The sequence below is a fragment of the Salmo salar genome, chromosome ssa07 (genome assembly GCF_905237065.1).
Source record: "Salmo salar chromosome ssa07, Ssal_v3.1, whole genome shotgun sequence".
NCBI classification, from domain to species: Eukaryota; Metazoa; Chordata; class Actinopteri; order Salmoniformes; family Salmonidae; genus Salmo; species Salmo salar.
The window spans coordinates 682,501-698,243 of NC_059448.1; the positions used below are offsets into that span (position 1 = coordinate 682,501).

Below are 15,743 nucleotides of genomic sequence, written 5' to 3' on the forward strand. Positions count from 1 at the left end.
TATGGGTGTGTGTATGCTGTGTGTATGGGTGTGTGTATGGGTGTGTGTATGGGTGTGTGTATGCTGTGTGTATGGGTGTGTGTATGGGTGTGTGTATGGGTGTGTGTATGCTGTGTGTATGGGTGTGTGTATGGGTGTGTGTATGGGTGTGTGTATGGGTGTGTGTATGGGTGTGTGTATGCGGTGTGTGTATGGGTGTGTGTATGGGTGTGTGTATGCTGTGTGTATGGGTGTGTGTATGGGTGTGTGTATGGGTGTGTGTATGGTGTGTGTATGGGTGTGTGTATGGGTGTGTGTATGGGTGTGTGTATGCTGTGTGTATGGGTGTGTGTATGCTGTGTGTATGGGTGTGTGTATGCGTGTGTGTGTATGGGTGTGTGTATGGGTGTGTGTATGGGTGTGTGTATGGGTGTGTGTATGGGTGTGTGTATGGGTGTGTGTATGCTGTGTGTATGGGTGTGTGTATGGGTGTGTGTATGGGTGTGTGTATGGGTGTGTGTATGCTGTGTGTATGGGTGTGTGTATGCGGTGTGTGTATGCTGTGTGTATGGGTGTGTGTATGCTGTGTGTGTATGCTGTGTGTATGCTGTGTGTATGCTGTGTGTGTATGCTGTGTGTATGCTGTGTGTGTATGCTGTGTGTGTATGCTGTGTGTGTATGCTGTGTGTGTATGCTGTGTGTATGGGTGTGTGTATGCTGTGTCTGTATGCTGTGTGTATGGGTGTGTGTATGCTGTGTGTGTGCGCTGTGTGTGTGCTGTGTGTATGGGTGTGTGTATGCTGTGTGTGTATGCTGTGTGTGTGTATGCTGTGTGTATGCTGTGTGTGTATGCTGTGTGTGTATGCTGTGTGTATGGGTGTGTGTATGCTGTGTGTATGGGTGTGTGTATGCTATGTGTATGCTGTGTGTATGCTGTGTGTATGCTGTGTGTGTATGCTGTGTGTGTATGCTGTGTGTGTATGCTGTGTGTATGGGTGTGTGTATGCTGTGTGTACGGCTGTGTGTATGCTGTGTGTGTATGCTGTGTGTGTATGCTGTGTGTGTATGCCGTGTGTGTATGCTGTGTGTATGCTGTGTGTGTATGCTGTGTGTGTATGCTGTGTGTGTATGGGTGTGTGTGTATGCTGTGTGTATGCTGTGTGTACGGCTGTGTGTACGGCTGTGTGTATGCTGTGTGTGTATGCTGTGTGTGTATGCTGTGTGTATGGGTGTGTGTATGCTGTGTGTGTATGCTGTGTGTGTATGCTGTGTGTATGGGTGTGTGTATGCTGTGTGTATGCTGTGTGTATGCTGTGTGTATGCTGGGTGTGTGTATGCTGTGTGTATGCTGTGTGTATGGCTGTGTGTATGCTGTGTGTATGGGTGTGTGCTGTGTGTATGCTGTGTGTGCGGGTGTGTGTATGCTGTGTGTGTATGGTGTGTGTGTATGCTGTGTGTGTATGCTGTGTGTACGGCTGTGTGTATGCTGTGTGTGTATGCTGTGTGTATGGGTGTGTGTGTATGCTGTTTGTGTATGCTGTGTGTATGGGTGTGTGTATGCTGTGTGTATACTGTGTGTATGCTGTGTGTATGCTGGGTGTGTGTATGCTGTGTGTATGCTGTGTGTATGGGTGTGTGTATGCTGTGTGTGTATGCTGTGTGTATGGGTGTGTGTATGCTGTGTGTATGGGTGTGTGTATACTGTGTGTATGCTGTGTGTATGCTGGGTGTGTGTATGCCGTGTGTATGCTGAGTGTATGGGTGTGTGTATGGGTGTGTGTATGCTGTGTGTGTATGCTGTGTGTACAGGTGTGTGTATGCTGTGTGTATGGGTGTGTGTATGCTGTGTGTATGCTGTGTGTGCGGGTGTGTGTATGCTGTGTGTGTATGCTGTGTGTGCGGGTGTGTGTATGCTGTGTGTGTATGCTGTGTGTGTATGCTGTGTGTGTATGCTGTGTGTGTATGCTGTGTGTGTATGCTGTGTGTATGCTGTGTGTGTATGCTGTGTGTATGCTGTGTGTGCGGGTGTGTGTGCGGGTGTGTATGCTGTGTGTGTATGCTGTGTGTGTATGCTGTGTGTACGGGTGTGTGTGTGCGGTGTGTGTATGCTGTGTGTGTATGCTGTGTGTGTATGCTGTGTGTGTATGCTGTGTGTATGCTGTGTGTGTATGCTGTGTGTATGCTGTGTGTATATGCTGTGTGTATGCTGTGTGTGTATGCTGTGTGTGAATGCTGTGTGTGTATGCTGTGTGTATGCTGTGTGTATGCTGTGTGTGTATGATGTGTGTGTATGCTGTGTGTATGCTGTGTGTGTATGCTGTGTCTATGCTGTGTCTATGCTGTGTGTATATGCTGTGTGTGTATGCTGTGTGTGTATGCTGTGTGTGTATGCTGTGTGTGTACCTGTGCGTATGCTGTGTGTGTATGCTGTGTGTGTATGCTGTGTGTATGCTGTGTGTGTATGCTGTGTGTGTATGCTGTGTGTATGCTGTGTGTGTATGCTGTGTGTATGCTGTGTGTGTATGCTGTGTGTGTATGCTGTGTGTGTATGCTGTGTGTGTGTATGTTGTGTGTGTGTGTATGCTGTGTGTGTGTATGCTGTGTGTATGCTGTGTGTGTATGCTGTGTGTGTATGCTGTGTGTGTATGCTGTGTGTATGCTGTGTGGGAGTGTGTGTATGCTGTGTGTGTATGCTGTGTGTGTATGCTGTGTGTGTATGCTGTGTGTGTATGCTGAGTGTGTGTATGCTGTGTGTGTATGCTGTGTGTGTATGCTGTGTGTGTATGCTGTGTGTATGCTGTGTGTGTATGCTGTGTGTGTATGCTGTGTGTGTATGCTGTGTGTGTGTATGCTGTGTGTGTGTATGCTGTGTGTGTATGCTGTGTGTGTATGCTGTGTGTGTATGCTGTGTGTATGCTGTGTGGGAGTGTGTGTATGCTGTGTGTGTATGCTGTGTGTGTATGCTGTGTGTGTATGCTGTGTGGGAGTGTGTGTATGCTGTGTGTGTATGCTGTGTGTGTATGCTGTGTGTATGCTGTGTGTATGCTGTGTGTGTATGCTGTGTGTGTATGCTGTGTGTGTATGCTGTGTGTGTATGCTGTGTGTGTGTATGCTGTGTGTGTATGCTGTGTGTGTATGCTGTGTGTGTATGCTGTGTGTGTATGCTGTGTGTGTATGCTGTGTGGGAGTGTGTGTATGCTGTGTGTGTATGCTGTGTGTGTATGCTGTGTGTGTATGCTGTGTGGGAGTGTGTCTATGCTGTGTGTGTATGCTGTGTGTGTATGCTGTGTGTGTATGCTGTGTGTACCTGTGCGTATATACTGCCACACAGAGAACAGGTCCACTGCAGCTGCAGGTAGAGAACACACACCACGTGACCTCGGACCCGGCCCACAATGCACTGCTCTGCCCCTACCAATGCCCACACACCCAGAAGGATCATGGGAGGAGAAGAGTCACATGACCTGGAGAGAGAGACAAGGAAAAGGAGAGATGAGACTACAGACTGTTATAATACAGAGAGACTGTTATAATACAGAGAGACTGTTATAATACAAGAGACTGTTATAATACAGAGAGACTGTTATAATACAGAGAGACTGTTATAATACAGAGAGACTGTTATAATACAGAGAGACTGCTATAATACAGAGAGACTGTTATAATACAGAGAGACTGTTATAATACAGAGACTGTTATAATACAGAGAGACTGTTATAATACAGAGAGACTGTTATAATACAGAGAGACTGTTATAATACAGACAGACTGTTATAATACAGAGAGACTGTTATAATACAGACAGACTGTTATAATACAGAGAGACTGTTATAATACAGAGAGACTGTTATAATACAGAGAGACTGTTATAATACAGAGAGACTGTTATAATACAGAGAGACTGTTATAATACAGAGAGAACAGACTGTTATAATACAGAGAGAAGAGAGGAGGGGAGGAGGAGGAGAGGAGGGGAGGAGGAGGAGAGGAGGGGAGGAGAGGAGGGGAGGAGGAGGAGAGGAGGGGAGGAGGAGGAGAGGAGGGGAGGAGGAGGAGAGGAAGAGGAGGAGGGGAGGAGAGGAGGGGAGGAGGAGGAGAGGAGGGGAGGAGGAGGAGAGGAAGAGGAGGAGATGAAGAGAGGAGGAGAGGAGGGGAGGAGGAGGAGAGGAAGAGGAGGAGATGAAGAGAGGAAGAGAGGAGGGGAGGAGGAGGAGAGGAAGAGGAGGAGAGGACTCACTGGGCGCCAGTCTTTCCCAGGGCCATGATGGTCAAACAGCTGACTGGGACAGAACGACAATACACACTTCCTGCCCTGCAACACACAAACACAGCGTTTTAATACACACTTCCTGCCCTGCAACACACAAACACAGCGTTTTAATACACACTTCCTGCCCTGCAACACACAAACACAGCGTTTTAATACACACTTCCTGCCCTGCAACACACAAACACAGCGTTTTAATACACACTTCCTGCCCTGCAACACACAAACACAGCGTTTTAATACACACTTCCTGCCCTGCAACACACAAACACAGCGTTTTAATACACACTTCCTGCCCTGCAACACACAAACACACAATAATACACCTTCTGGAGTGTTTTAATACAATATGAGGAAGGTGTTCTTAATGTTTTGTGTACTCAGTATATGTCTGTCTGTGTGTGTGTGTGTGTGTGTGTGTGTGTGTGTGTGTGTGTGTGGTGTGTGGTGTGTGGTGTGTGTGTGTGTGTGTGTGTGTGTGTGTGTGTGTGTGTGTGTGTGTGTGTGTGTGTGTGTGTGTGTGTGTGTGTGGTGTGTGGTGTGTGGTGTGTGTGTGTGTGTGTGTGTGTGTGTGTGTGGTGTGTGTGAATGTGTGTGTGTGTGTGTGTGTGTGTGTGTGTGTGTGTTACCGTGACAGCCTGCGATGGAAGCTGGTGAACAGGACAGTGTTTCCAGGTACCAGGCCAGGTGGATACGGGGTGAGGCTCAGGTCCAAATACACCTGCAGGCTGCGCCCTCTGGGGTCCACACACACCGTCAACCTCACACTCAGCCCTGCCTCCACGTCTACACACACACACACACACACACACACACACACACACACACACACACACACACACACACACACACACACACACACACACACACACACACACACACACACACACACACACACCACACACACACACACACACACCACACACCACACACCACACACACACACACACACACACACACATACAAACACATTGAATCAACATCTAAGACTATTCTGGGAGACTGTATAGAGCAGCGAGGTCCAAGGTCAACTCCAGCCCTGTTCCTGGAGAGATACCCCTCCTGTAGGTTTTAACTCCAACCCTGTTCCTGGAGAGATACCCTCCTGTAGGTTTTAACTCCAACCCTGTTCCTGGAGAGATACCCCTCCTGGAGGTTTATACTCCAGCCCTGTTCCTGGAGAGATACCCCTCCTGGAGGTTTACACTCCAACCCTGTTCCTGGAGAGATACCCTCCAGGAGGTTTTAACTCCAACCCTGTTCCTGGAGAGATACCCTCCAGGAGGTTTTAACTCCAACCCTGTTCCTGGAGAGATACCCTCCAGGAGGTTTTAACTCCAACCCTGTTCCTGGAGAGATACCCCTCCTGGAGGTTTACACTCCAACCCTGTTCCTGGAGAGATACCCCTCCAGGAGGTTTTAACTCCAACCCTGTTCCTGGAGAGATACCCTCCAGGAGGTTTTAACTCCAACCCTGTTCCTGGAGAGATACCCTCCAGGAGGTTTTAACTCCAACCCTGTTCCTGGAGAGATACCCTCCTGGAGGATTTAACTCCAACCCTGTTCCTGGAGAGATACCCCTCCTGGAGGATTTATACTCCAACCCTGTTCCTGGAGAGATATCCTGGAGGTTTATACTCCAACCCTGTTCCTGGAGAGATACCCCTCCTGGAGGTTTATACTCCAGCCCTGTTCCTGGAGAGATACCCCTCCTGTAGGTTTATACTCCTACCCTGTACCTCTCTGTAGGGGAGTGTGTATCTCGTACCTCTCTGTAGGGGAGTGTGTGTGGTCGTACCTCTCTGTGCAGGAGTGTGTGTGTCTCGTACCTCTCTGTGTAGGAGTGTGTGTGGTCGTCCCTCTCTGTAGGGGAGTGTGTGTGGTCGTCCCTCTCTGTGTAGGAGTGTGTGTGGTCGTACCTCTCTGTGCAGGAGTGTGTGTGGTCGTCCCTCTCTGTGCAGGAGTGTGTGTGGTCGTCCCTCTCTGTGTAGGAGTGTGTGTGGTCGTCCCTCTCTGTAGGGGAGTGTGTATCTCGTACCTCTCTGTAGGGGAGTGTGTATCTCGTACCTCTCTGTAGGGGAGTGTGTATCTCGTACCTCTCTGTAGGGGAGTGTGTATCTCGTCCCTCTCTGTAGGGGAGTGTGTATCTCGTACCTCTCTGTAGGGGAGTGTGTATCTCGTACCTCTCTGTAGGGGAGTGTGTATCTCGTACCTCTCTGTAGGGGAGTGTGTGTGGTCGTACCTCTCTGTGTAGGAGTGTGTGTGGTCGTCCCTCTCTGTGTAGGAGTGTGTGTGGTCGTACCTCTCTGTGCAGGAGTGTGTGTGGTCGTCCCTCTCTGTGTAGGAGTGTGTGTGTCTCGTACCTCTCTGTGTAGGAGTGTGTGTGGTCGTCCCTCTCTGTAGGGTGATCCTCTGAGAGATGACTCCATGGAACGAGACCAGATCCACCCCACTGCTACAACACACAGAGAGAGGTGATGATGTGATGATGATGATGATGGTACCTGAGCCTACCTGGTCTGCCTGACCGTTTAGTCACGTAATTAGGCTTCTCACGAAATGATGAAAATCAGGATAATTACTTTTTCGTGTAAGAGCTGTTCGAAAAAGATCGCCTGAAATTTCAGCTCGTTTTGATTGGATGGAGTTTTTGGCCTGCCTGGTGACATCACCAATAAGACTGAGAGTTCCAAACCTCTCGGGCCAATAACAGAGTTCCAAACCTCTCGGCCAATAACAGAGTTCCAAACCTCTCGGGCCAATAACAGAGTTCCAAACCTCTCGGCCAATAACAGAGTTCCAAACCTCTCGGCCAATAACAGAGTTCCAAACCTCTCGGCCAATAACAGAGTTCCAAACCTCTCGGCCAATAACAGAGTTCCAAACCTCTCTGCCAATAACAGAGTTCCAAACCTCTCTGCCAATAACAGAGTTCCAAACCTCTCGGCCAATAACAGAGTTCCAAACCTCTCGGGCCAATAACAGAGTTCCAAACCTCTCTGCCAATAACAGAGTTCCAAACCTCTCGGCCAATAACAGAGTTCCAAACCTCTCGGCCAATAACAGAGTTCCAAACCTCTCGGCCAATAACAGAGTTCCAAACCTCTCGGGCCAATAACAGAGTTCCAAACCTCTCGGGCCAATAACAGAGTTCCAAACCTCTCTGCCAATAACAGAGTTCCAAACCTCTCGGGCCAATAACAGAGTTCCAAACCTCTCGGCCAATAACAGAGTTCCAAACCTCTCGCCAATAACAGAGTTCCAAACCTCTCGACCAATAACAGAGTTCCAAACCTCTCGGGCCAATAACAGAGTTCCAAACCTCTCGGCCAATAACAGAGTTCCAAACCTCTCGGCCAATAACAGAGTTCCAAACCTCTCGACCAATAACAGAGTTCCAAACCTCTCGGCCAATAACAGAGTTCCAAACCTCTCGGCCAATAACAGAGTTCCAAACCTCTCGGCCAATAACAGAGTTCCAAACCTCTCGGCCAATAACAGAGTTCCAAACCTCTCGACCAATAACAGAGTTCCAAACCTCTCGGGCCAATAACAGAGTTCCAAACCTCTCGACCAATAACAGATTGTTTTCAGTTTTCCCACTCCCCACTCAGTCCTAGCAAAATTCTTGCTTAAGAAATTGCTCTTGGCTAAGAAGCTATTCGTTTCTTGTTGACCATTTTAATGTGAAACAATCAGAGTAAGGTAGTTAGTTCATTGTCACCTAGAATTGACTTGATACTGAGATTAAAATGGCTGCATTGGACCTTTAACTTCTTCGGGCTAGGGGGAAGTATTCGGAAGTTCGGATGACTGAGGTGCCCAGAGTAAACTGCCTGTTACTCAGGCCCAGAAGCTAGGATATGCATATAATTGGTAGTATTGGATAGAAAACACTCTGAAGTTTCTAAATCTGTTAAAATAATGTCTGTGAGTATAACAGAACTGATGTGGCAGGCGAAAACCCGAGGAGAATCCATCCGGAATTGTTTTAGTTTTTTTTGAGGTCACGGCCCATTCAAATCCTTGTTTATGGGAGATTCAAAAGGAAGACCTCCCAGATTGCAGTTCCTATGGCTTCCACTAGATGTCAACAGTCTTTAGAAAGGGTTTCTGGCTTGTTTTTTGAAAAATGAGCTAGAATTTGTAGTTTTTCTAGGTGGCTGTCATTTTGACTGTAGTGTTGTGGCGCGCACTTCGTTATTTATCTCCGGTATTGAACACACTGTTCTCCGTCTTAAATTTGATCGTTTATTTACATATTACGGTACCTGAGGATTGATTAGAAACGTTGTTTGACTTGTTTGGACGAAGTTTATTGGTGACTTTTGGGATTCCTTTGTATGCAATTTGAACGAGGGCAACAGGTGGATTACTGAATCAAGCGCGCCAACTAAACTGACTTTTTGGGGATATAAAGAAGGACTTTATCGAACAAAACGACCATTTGTTGTGTAGCTGGGACCCTTGGGATCGCAAACAGAGGAAGATCTTCAAAGGTAAGTGATTTATTTTATCGCCATTTCTGACTTTCGTGAGGCCTCTGCTGGTTTGGAAAATGTTTTTAATGCTTTTGTACGCGGGGCGCTGTCCTCAGATAATCGCATGGTATGCTTTCGCCGTAAAGCCTTTTTGAAATCTGACAAAGTAGCTGGATTAACAAGAAGTTACGCTTTTAGATGATGTATGACACTTATATTTTCATTCATGTTTATTATTACGATTTTTGTATTTTGAATTTCGCGCTCTGCAGTTTCACCGGATGTTGTCGAGGTGGAGCGCTAGCGGCACGTCTAGCCCGTTAAGCAAGGCAAACTCAAACAGCCACAGATAAAGTATTTGAAATAATTGTTTAACCTGTTAGGGCTAGGGGGCAGTATTTACACCGCCGGATAAAAAACGTACCCGATTTAATCTGGTTACCACTCCTACCCAGTAACTAGAATATGCATATACTTATTACATATGGATAGAAAACCCCCTAAAGTTTCTAAAACTGTTTGAATGGTGTCTGTGAGTATAACAGAACTCATTTGGCAGGCAAAAAACTGAGAAGGTTTCATGCAGGAAGTGGCCTGTCTGACAAGGTGTCGTTCTTCTTGTCTCTGTTTATTGAAGAGTGAGGATCTTAGCTGTCCCGTGACACTTCCTATGGCTGCCATAGGGTCTCAGAAGGCGGTAAAAAGCTGAATCGTGGCTTTGCAGTCTCTGGCTGAAAAAAAGCAGCAGCGTTTGGGTAGTGGCTGGTTACAGTACTGTGAGACTCAGGCTCGTGCCCGTCGACCGAAAGCTGTGTTTACTTTCCTCTGTTTAGCTAAATGGACAATTCCCGGTCGGAATATTATCGTTTTTTACGAGAAAAATGGCATAAAAATGGATTTTAAACAGCGGTTGACATGCTTCGAAGTACGGTAATGGAATATTTAGATTTTTTTTTGTCACGAAATGCGCCATGCGCGCGACCCTGATTTACCATTTCAGATAGTGTCTGGGACGCACGAACAAAACGCCGCTATTCGGACATAACGATGGATTATTTGGAACCAAAACAACATTTGTTATTGAAGTAGAAGTCCTGGGAGTGCATTCTGACGAAGAACAGCAAAGGTAATCCAATTTTTCTAATAGTAATTCTGAGTTTAGGGTGCCCCAAACTTGGTGGGTGTCTAAATGGCTAGCCGTGATGCCGGGCTATGTACTCAGAATATTGCAAAATGTGCTTTCGCCGAAAAGCTATTTTAAAATCTGACACCGCAATTGCATAAAGGAGTTCTGTATCTATAATTCTTAAAATAATTGTTATGTTTTTTGTGAACGTTTATCGTGAGTAATTTAGTAAATTCACCGGAAGTTTGCGGTGGGTATGCTAGTTCTGAACATCACATGCTAATGTAAAAAGCTGGTTTTTGATAGAAATATGAACTTGATTGAACAAAACATGCATGTATTGTATAACATAATGTCCTAGGAGTGTCATCTGATGAAGATCATCAAAGGTTAGTGCTGCATTTAGCTGTGGTTTTGGTTTTTGTGACATATATGCTGGCTTTGAAAATGGCTGTGTGATTATTTTTGCCAGGGTACTCTCCTGACATAATCTAATGTTTTGCTTTCGCTGTAAAGCCTTTTTGAAATCGGACAATGTGGTTAGATTAACGAGAGTCTTGTCTTCAAAATGGTGTAAAATAGACATTTGTTTGAGAAATGTAAGTTATAACATTTTTGAGGTATTTGTATTTCGCGCCACGCGATTCCACTGGCTGTTGACTAGGGCGGGACGCTTAACAGCTTCTATCTCCAGGCCATCAGACTGGTAAACAGCTTCTATCTCCAGGCCATCAGACTGATAAACAGCTTCTATCTCCAGGCCATCAGACTGATAAACAGCTTCTATCTCCAGGCCATCAGACTGATAAACAGCTTCTATCTCCAGACCATCAGACTGATAAACAGCTTCTATCTCCAGACCATCAGACTGATAAACAGCTTCTATCTCCAGACCATCAGACTGATAAACAGCTTCTATCTCCAGGCCATCAGACTGATAAACAGCTTCTATCTCCAGGCCATCAGACTGTTAACAGCTACAGACCATCAGACTGATAAACAGCTTCTATCTCCAGGTCATCAGACTGGTAAACAGCTTCTATCTCCAGACCATCAGACTGGTAAACAGCTTCTATCTCCAGACCATCAGACTGATAAACAGCTTCTATCTCCAGACCATCAGACTGATAAACAGCCATCATTAACTCAGAGAGGCTGCTGCCTACATTGAGACCCAATCACTGGCCACTTTAATAAATGAATCACTAGTTACTTTAAACTATGCCACTTTAAGCAATGCCACTTTAAATAATTTACATATCTTACATTACTCATATCACATGTTTTTACTGTATTTTATACCATCTATTGCACCTTGCCTATGCCGCTCGGCCATCGCTCATCCATATACTTACATGTACATATTCTCATTCACCCCTTTAGATTTGTGTGTATTAATTGTTGGGGAATTGTTAGATTACTAGTTAGATATTACTGCACTGTTGGGAACTAGAAGCACAAGCATTTCACTACACTCACATTAACACCTGCTAACCATGTGACCAATAACACCTGCTAACCATGTGACCAATAACACCTGCTAACCATGTGACCAATAACATCTGCTAACCATGTGACCAATAACACCTGCTAACCATGTGACCAATAACATCTGCTAACCATGTGACCAATAACATCTGCTAACCATGTGACCAATAACATCTGCTAACCATGTGACCAATAACATCTGCTAACCATGTGACCAATAACACCTGCTAACCATGTGACCAATAACACCTGCTAACCATGTGACCAATAACATCTGCTAACCATGTGACCAATAACATCTGCTAACCATGTGACCAATAACACCTGCTAACCATGTGACCAATAACACCTGCTAACCATGTGACCAATAACATAGATTTGTTTTCTTACCAGCAGTCCAGGACCTCAGCCACAGACATGACCTTCTGAGAAATGAACTGGAGGAGAGAGAGGTCAGGGGTTAGAGGTCAGGGTTCAACTGGAGGAGAGAGAGGTCAGGGGTTAACTGGAGGAGAGAGAGGTCAGGGTTTAGAGGTCAGGGTTTAGAGGTCAGGGTTCAACTGGAGGAGAAAGAGGTCAGGGGTTAACTGGAGGAGAGAGAGGTCAGGGTTTAGAGGTCAGGGTTTAGAGGTCAGGGGTTAACTGGAGGAGAGGTCAGGGTTTAGAGGTCAGGGGTTAACTGGAGGAGAGGTCAGGGTTTAGAGGTCAGGGGTTAACTATAAGGAATTTCAAAATACTTTATTTTTAAATTACAGGTTGAGCACCGTTTAGTCCTGCTGAACGCAGCCCAGCTCACCTGGGAGTAGGGCGTGGTCAGGAGTGGGCGGGTCAGGGTGTGGATCCTCCAATCAGAGCGCACCAGGAGGGAGGGGTTCGTATGGAGCTCTACACCGCTCCTCCCAGCAACACGACAGCCAATCAGAACACTGGGATCCTGAGTGACAGGAACACGGGCAAATCAGGCGAGATCAAAAGAAAACAACCCAAGTTTTTTAAGTTTATTAATTCGACCATTTTAAAATCAGAGAGGGATGGAGGGAGGGAGACAGAGAGAGGGATAGAGGGATAGAGACAGAGAGAGGGATAGAGACAGAGAGAGGGAGAGAGAGAGGGATGGAGGGAGGGAGACAGAGAGAGGGATAGAGACAGAGAGAGGGAGAGAGAGAGGGATGGAGGGAGGGAGACAGAGAGAGGGATAGAGACAGAGAGAGGGAGAGAGAGAGGGATGGAGGGAGGGAGACAGAGAGAGGGATAGAGACAGAGAGAGGGAGAGAGAGAGGGATGGAGGGAGGGAGACAGAGAGAGGGAGAGAGAGAGAGGGATGGAGGGAGGGAGACAGAGAGAGGGATAGAGACAGAGAGAGGGAGAGAGAGAGGGATGGAGGGAGGGAGACAGAGAGAGGGAGAGAGAGAGAGTGGAGAGAGAGAGAGAGGGATGGAGGGAGGGAGACAGAGAGAGGGATAGAGACAGAGAGAGGGAGAGAGAGAGGGATGGAGGGATAGAGAGAGAGGGAGAGAGAGAGAGTGAGAGAGAGGGATGGAGGGAGGGAGGGAGGGAGACAGAGAGGGAGACAGAGAGTGTTAGGTGGGATCGAGGGATGGAGTGATGGAGGGATGGAGGATAGAGGGATGGAGGGATGGAGGATAGAGGGATGGAGGATAGAGGGATGGAGGATAGAGGGATGGAGGGATGGAGGATAGAGGGATGGAGGATGGAGGGATGGAGGATAGAGGGATGGAGGGATGGAGGATGGAGGGATGGAGGATAGAGGGATGGAGGGATGGAGGGATGGAGGGATAGAGGGATGGAGGATGGAGGGATGGAGGATAGAGGGATGGAGGATGGAGGGATGGAGGATGGAGGGATGGAGGGATGGAGGATGGAGGGATGGAGGATGAGAGGGATGGAGGGATGGAGGGATGGAGGGATGGAGAGGATGGAGGATGGAGGATGGAGGATAGAGGGATGGAGGATAGAGGGATGGAGGATAGAGGGATGGAGGGATGGAGGATGGAGGGATAGAGGGATGGAGGGATGGAGGGATGGAGGGATGGAGGGATGGAGGATAGAGGGATGGAGGATAGAGGGATGGAGGATAGAGGGATGGAGGATAGAGGGATGGAGGGATGGAGGGATGGAGGATGGAGGGATGGAGGGATGGAGGATAGAGGGATGGAGGGATAGAGGGATGGAGGATAGAGGGATGGAGGGATGGAGGGATGGAGGATAGAGGGATGGAGGATAGAGGGATGGAGGGATGGAGGGATGGAGGATGGAGGGATGGAGGATAGAGGGATGGAGGATAGAGGGATGGAGGGATGGAGGGATGGAGGATGGAGGGATGGAGGGATGGAGGGATGGAGGATAGAGGGATGGAGGGATGGAGGATAGAGGGATGGAGGATAGAGGGATGGAGGATAGAGGGATGGAGGGATGGAGGGATGGAGGATGGAGGGATGGAGGATGGAGGATGGAGGGATGGAGGATAGAGGATGGAGGGATGGAGGATAGAGGGATGGAGGATGGAGGGATGGAGGATAGAGGGATAGAGGGATGGAGGGATGGAGGATGGAGGGATGGAGGGATGGAGGGATGGAGGATAGAGGATGGAGGATAGAGGGATGGAGGATAGAGGGATGGAGGATGGAGGGATGGAGGATGGAGGGATGGAGGATGGAGGGATGGAGGATAGAGGGATGGAGGATAGAGGGATGGAGGATAGAGGGATGGAGGATAGAGGATGGAGGATAGAGGGATGAGGGATGGAGGATGGAGGGATGGAGGATGGAGGGATAGAGGATGGAGGATGGAGGATAGAGGGATGGAGGATAGAGGGATGGAGGATGAGAGAGGATGGAGGGATGGAGGGATGGAGGATAGAGGGATGGAGGATGGAGGGATGGAGGATAGAGGGATGGAGGGATGGAGGGATGGAGGATAGAGGGATGGAGGATAGAGGGATGGAGGATAGAGGGATGGAGGATAGAGGGATGGAGGATAGAGGGATGGAGGATAGAGGGATGGAGGATAGAGGGATGGAGGATAGAGGGATGGAGGATGGAGGGATGGAGGGATGGAGGGATGGAGGATGGAGGGATGGAGGATAGAGGGATGGAGGATAGAGGGATGGAGGATAGAGGGATGGAGGGATGGAGGGATGGAGGGATGGAGGGATGGAGGATGGAGGGATGGAGGGATGGAGGATAGAGGGATGGAGGATAGAGGGATGGAGGATAGAGGGATGGAGGGATGGAGGGATGGAGGATAGAGGGATGGAGGATAGAGGATGGAGGATGGAGGATGGAGGGATGGAGGAGGATGGAGGATGAGAGGGATGGAGGATAGAGGATGGAGGATGGAGGGATGGAGGGATGGAGGATGAGGGATGGAGGATGGAGGGAGAGAGGATAGAGGATGGAGGATAGAGGGATGGAGGATAGAGGGATGGAGGGATGGAGGGATGGAGGATAGAGGGATGGAGGATAGAGGGATGGAGGATAGAGGGATGGAGGATAGAGGGATGGAGTGATAGAGGGATGGAGGATAGAGGGATGGAGGGATGGAGTGATGGAGGGATGGAGGGATGGAGGGATGGAGGATAGAGTACCTGCGTGTTTGGAGCGATGAGTCTGTAGAAAGATCCAGTCTGGATCAGAGGAAACCAGCGTACTGATGACCTCACAAACAACAGCTCTACCTGAGTGAGAGAGAGACAGGCACCAGAGGGAGACAGACAGACAGCACAGGGAGACAGACAGACACCAGAGGGAGGGAGACAGGCACCAGAGGGAGGGAGACAGGCAGCAGAGGGAGACAGACAGCAGAGGGAGACAAACCGCAGAGGGAGACAGACAGCAGAGGGAGGGAGGGAGACAGACACCAGAGGGAGAGGGAGACAGGCAGCAGAGGGAGACAGACAGCAGAGGGAGGGAGACAGGCACCAGAGGGAGGGAGACAGGCACCAGAGGGAGGGAGACAGGCACCAGAGGGAGACAGACAGACACCAGAGGGAGACAGACAGCAGAGGGGGGGAGACAGCAGAGGGAGACAAACCGCAGAGGGAGACAGACAGCAGAGGGAGGGAGGGAGACAGACACCAGAGGGAGAGGGAGACAGGCAGCAGAGGGAGACAGACAGCAGAGGGAGACAGACAGCAGAGGGAGACAGACAGCAGAGGGAGACAGACAGCAGAGGGAGACAGACAGCAGAGGGAGACAGACAGCAGAGGGAGACAGACAGCAGAGGGAGACAGACAGCAGAGGGAGACAGACAGCAGAGGGAGACAGACAGGGAGGTCATGATCAGATGGTTTCCTGCATGTTCTTAAAAAAATATAGATTTAGAGATAGAAATACTTATATATAACCTTCTACCTTACGACCCTCCACAACACTATGTCACC

At 48.4% G+C, this 15,743-nt stretch overlaps 1 protein-coding gene across 1 annotated transcript in view; it reads right to left on the bottom strand.

The window, feature by feature from the left end:
• The window catches only part of ctc1 (CTS telomere maintenance complex component 1), a 65,977-nt gene that overhangs the window by 7,047 nt on the left and 43,187 nt on the right, over window positions 1–15,743 (bottom strand). Inside the window, exons 15-22 of the mRNA XM_045722567.1 lie at window positions 14,949–15,038; window positions 12,138–12,275; window positions 11,732–11,778; window positions 6,640–6,701; window positions 6,166–6,255; window positions 4,876–5,032; window positions 4,217–4,291; window positions 3,287–3,443 (exon numbers count right to left, since the gene is read on the bottom strand). Of these exons, the coding sequence (XP_045578523.1) occupies window positions 3,287–3,443; window positions 4,217–4,291; window positions 4,876–5,032; window positions 6,166–6,255; window positions 6,640–6,701; window positions 11,732–11,778; window positions 12,138–12,275; window positions 14,949–15,038 (816 nt within the window). The remainder of the gene's footprint in view (window positions 1–3,286; window positions 3,444–4,216; window positions 4,292–4,875; window positions 5,033–6,165; window positions 6,256–6,639; window positions 6,702–11,731; window positions 11,779–12,137; window positions 12,276–14,948; window positions 15,039–15,743) is intronic.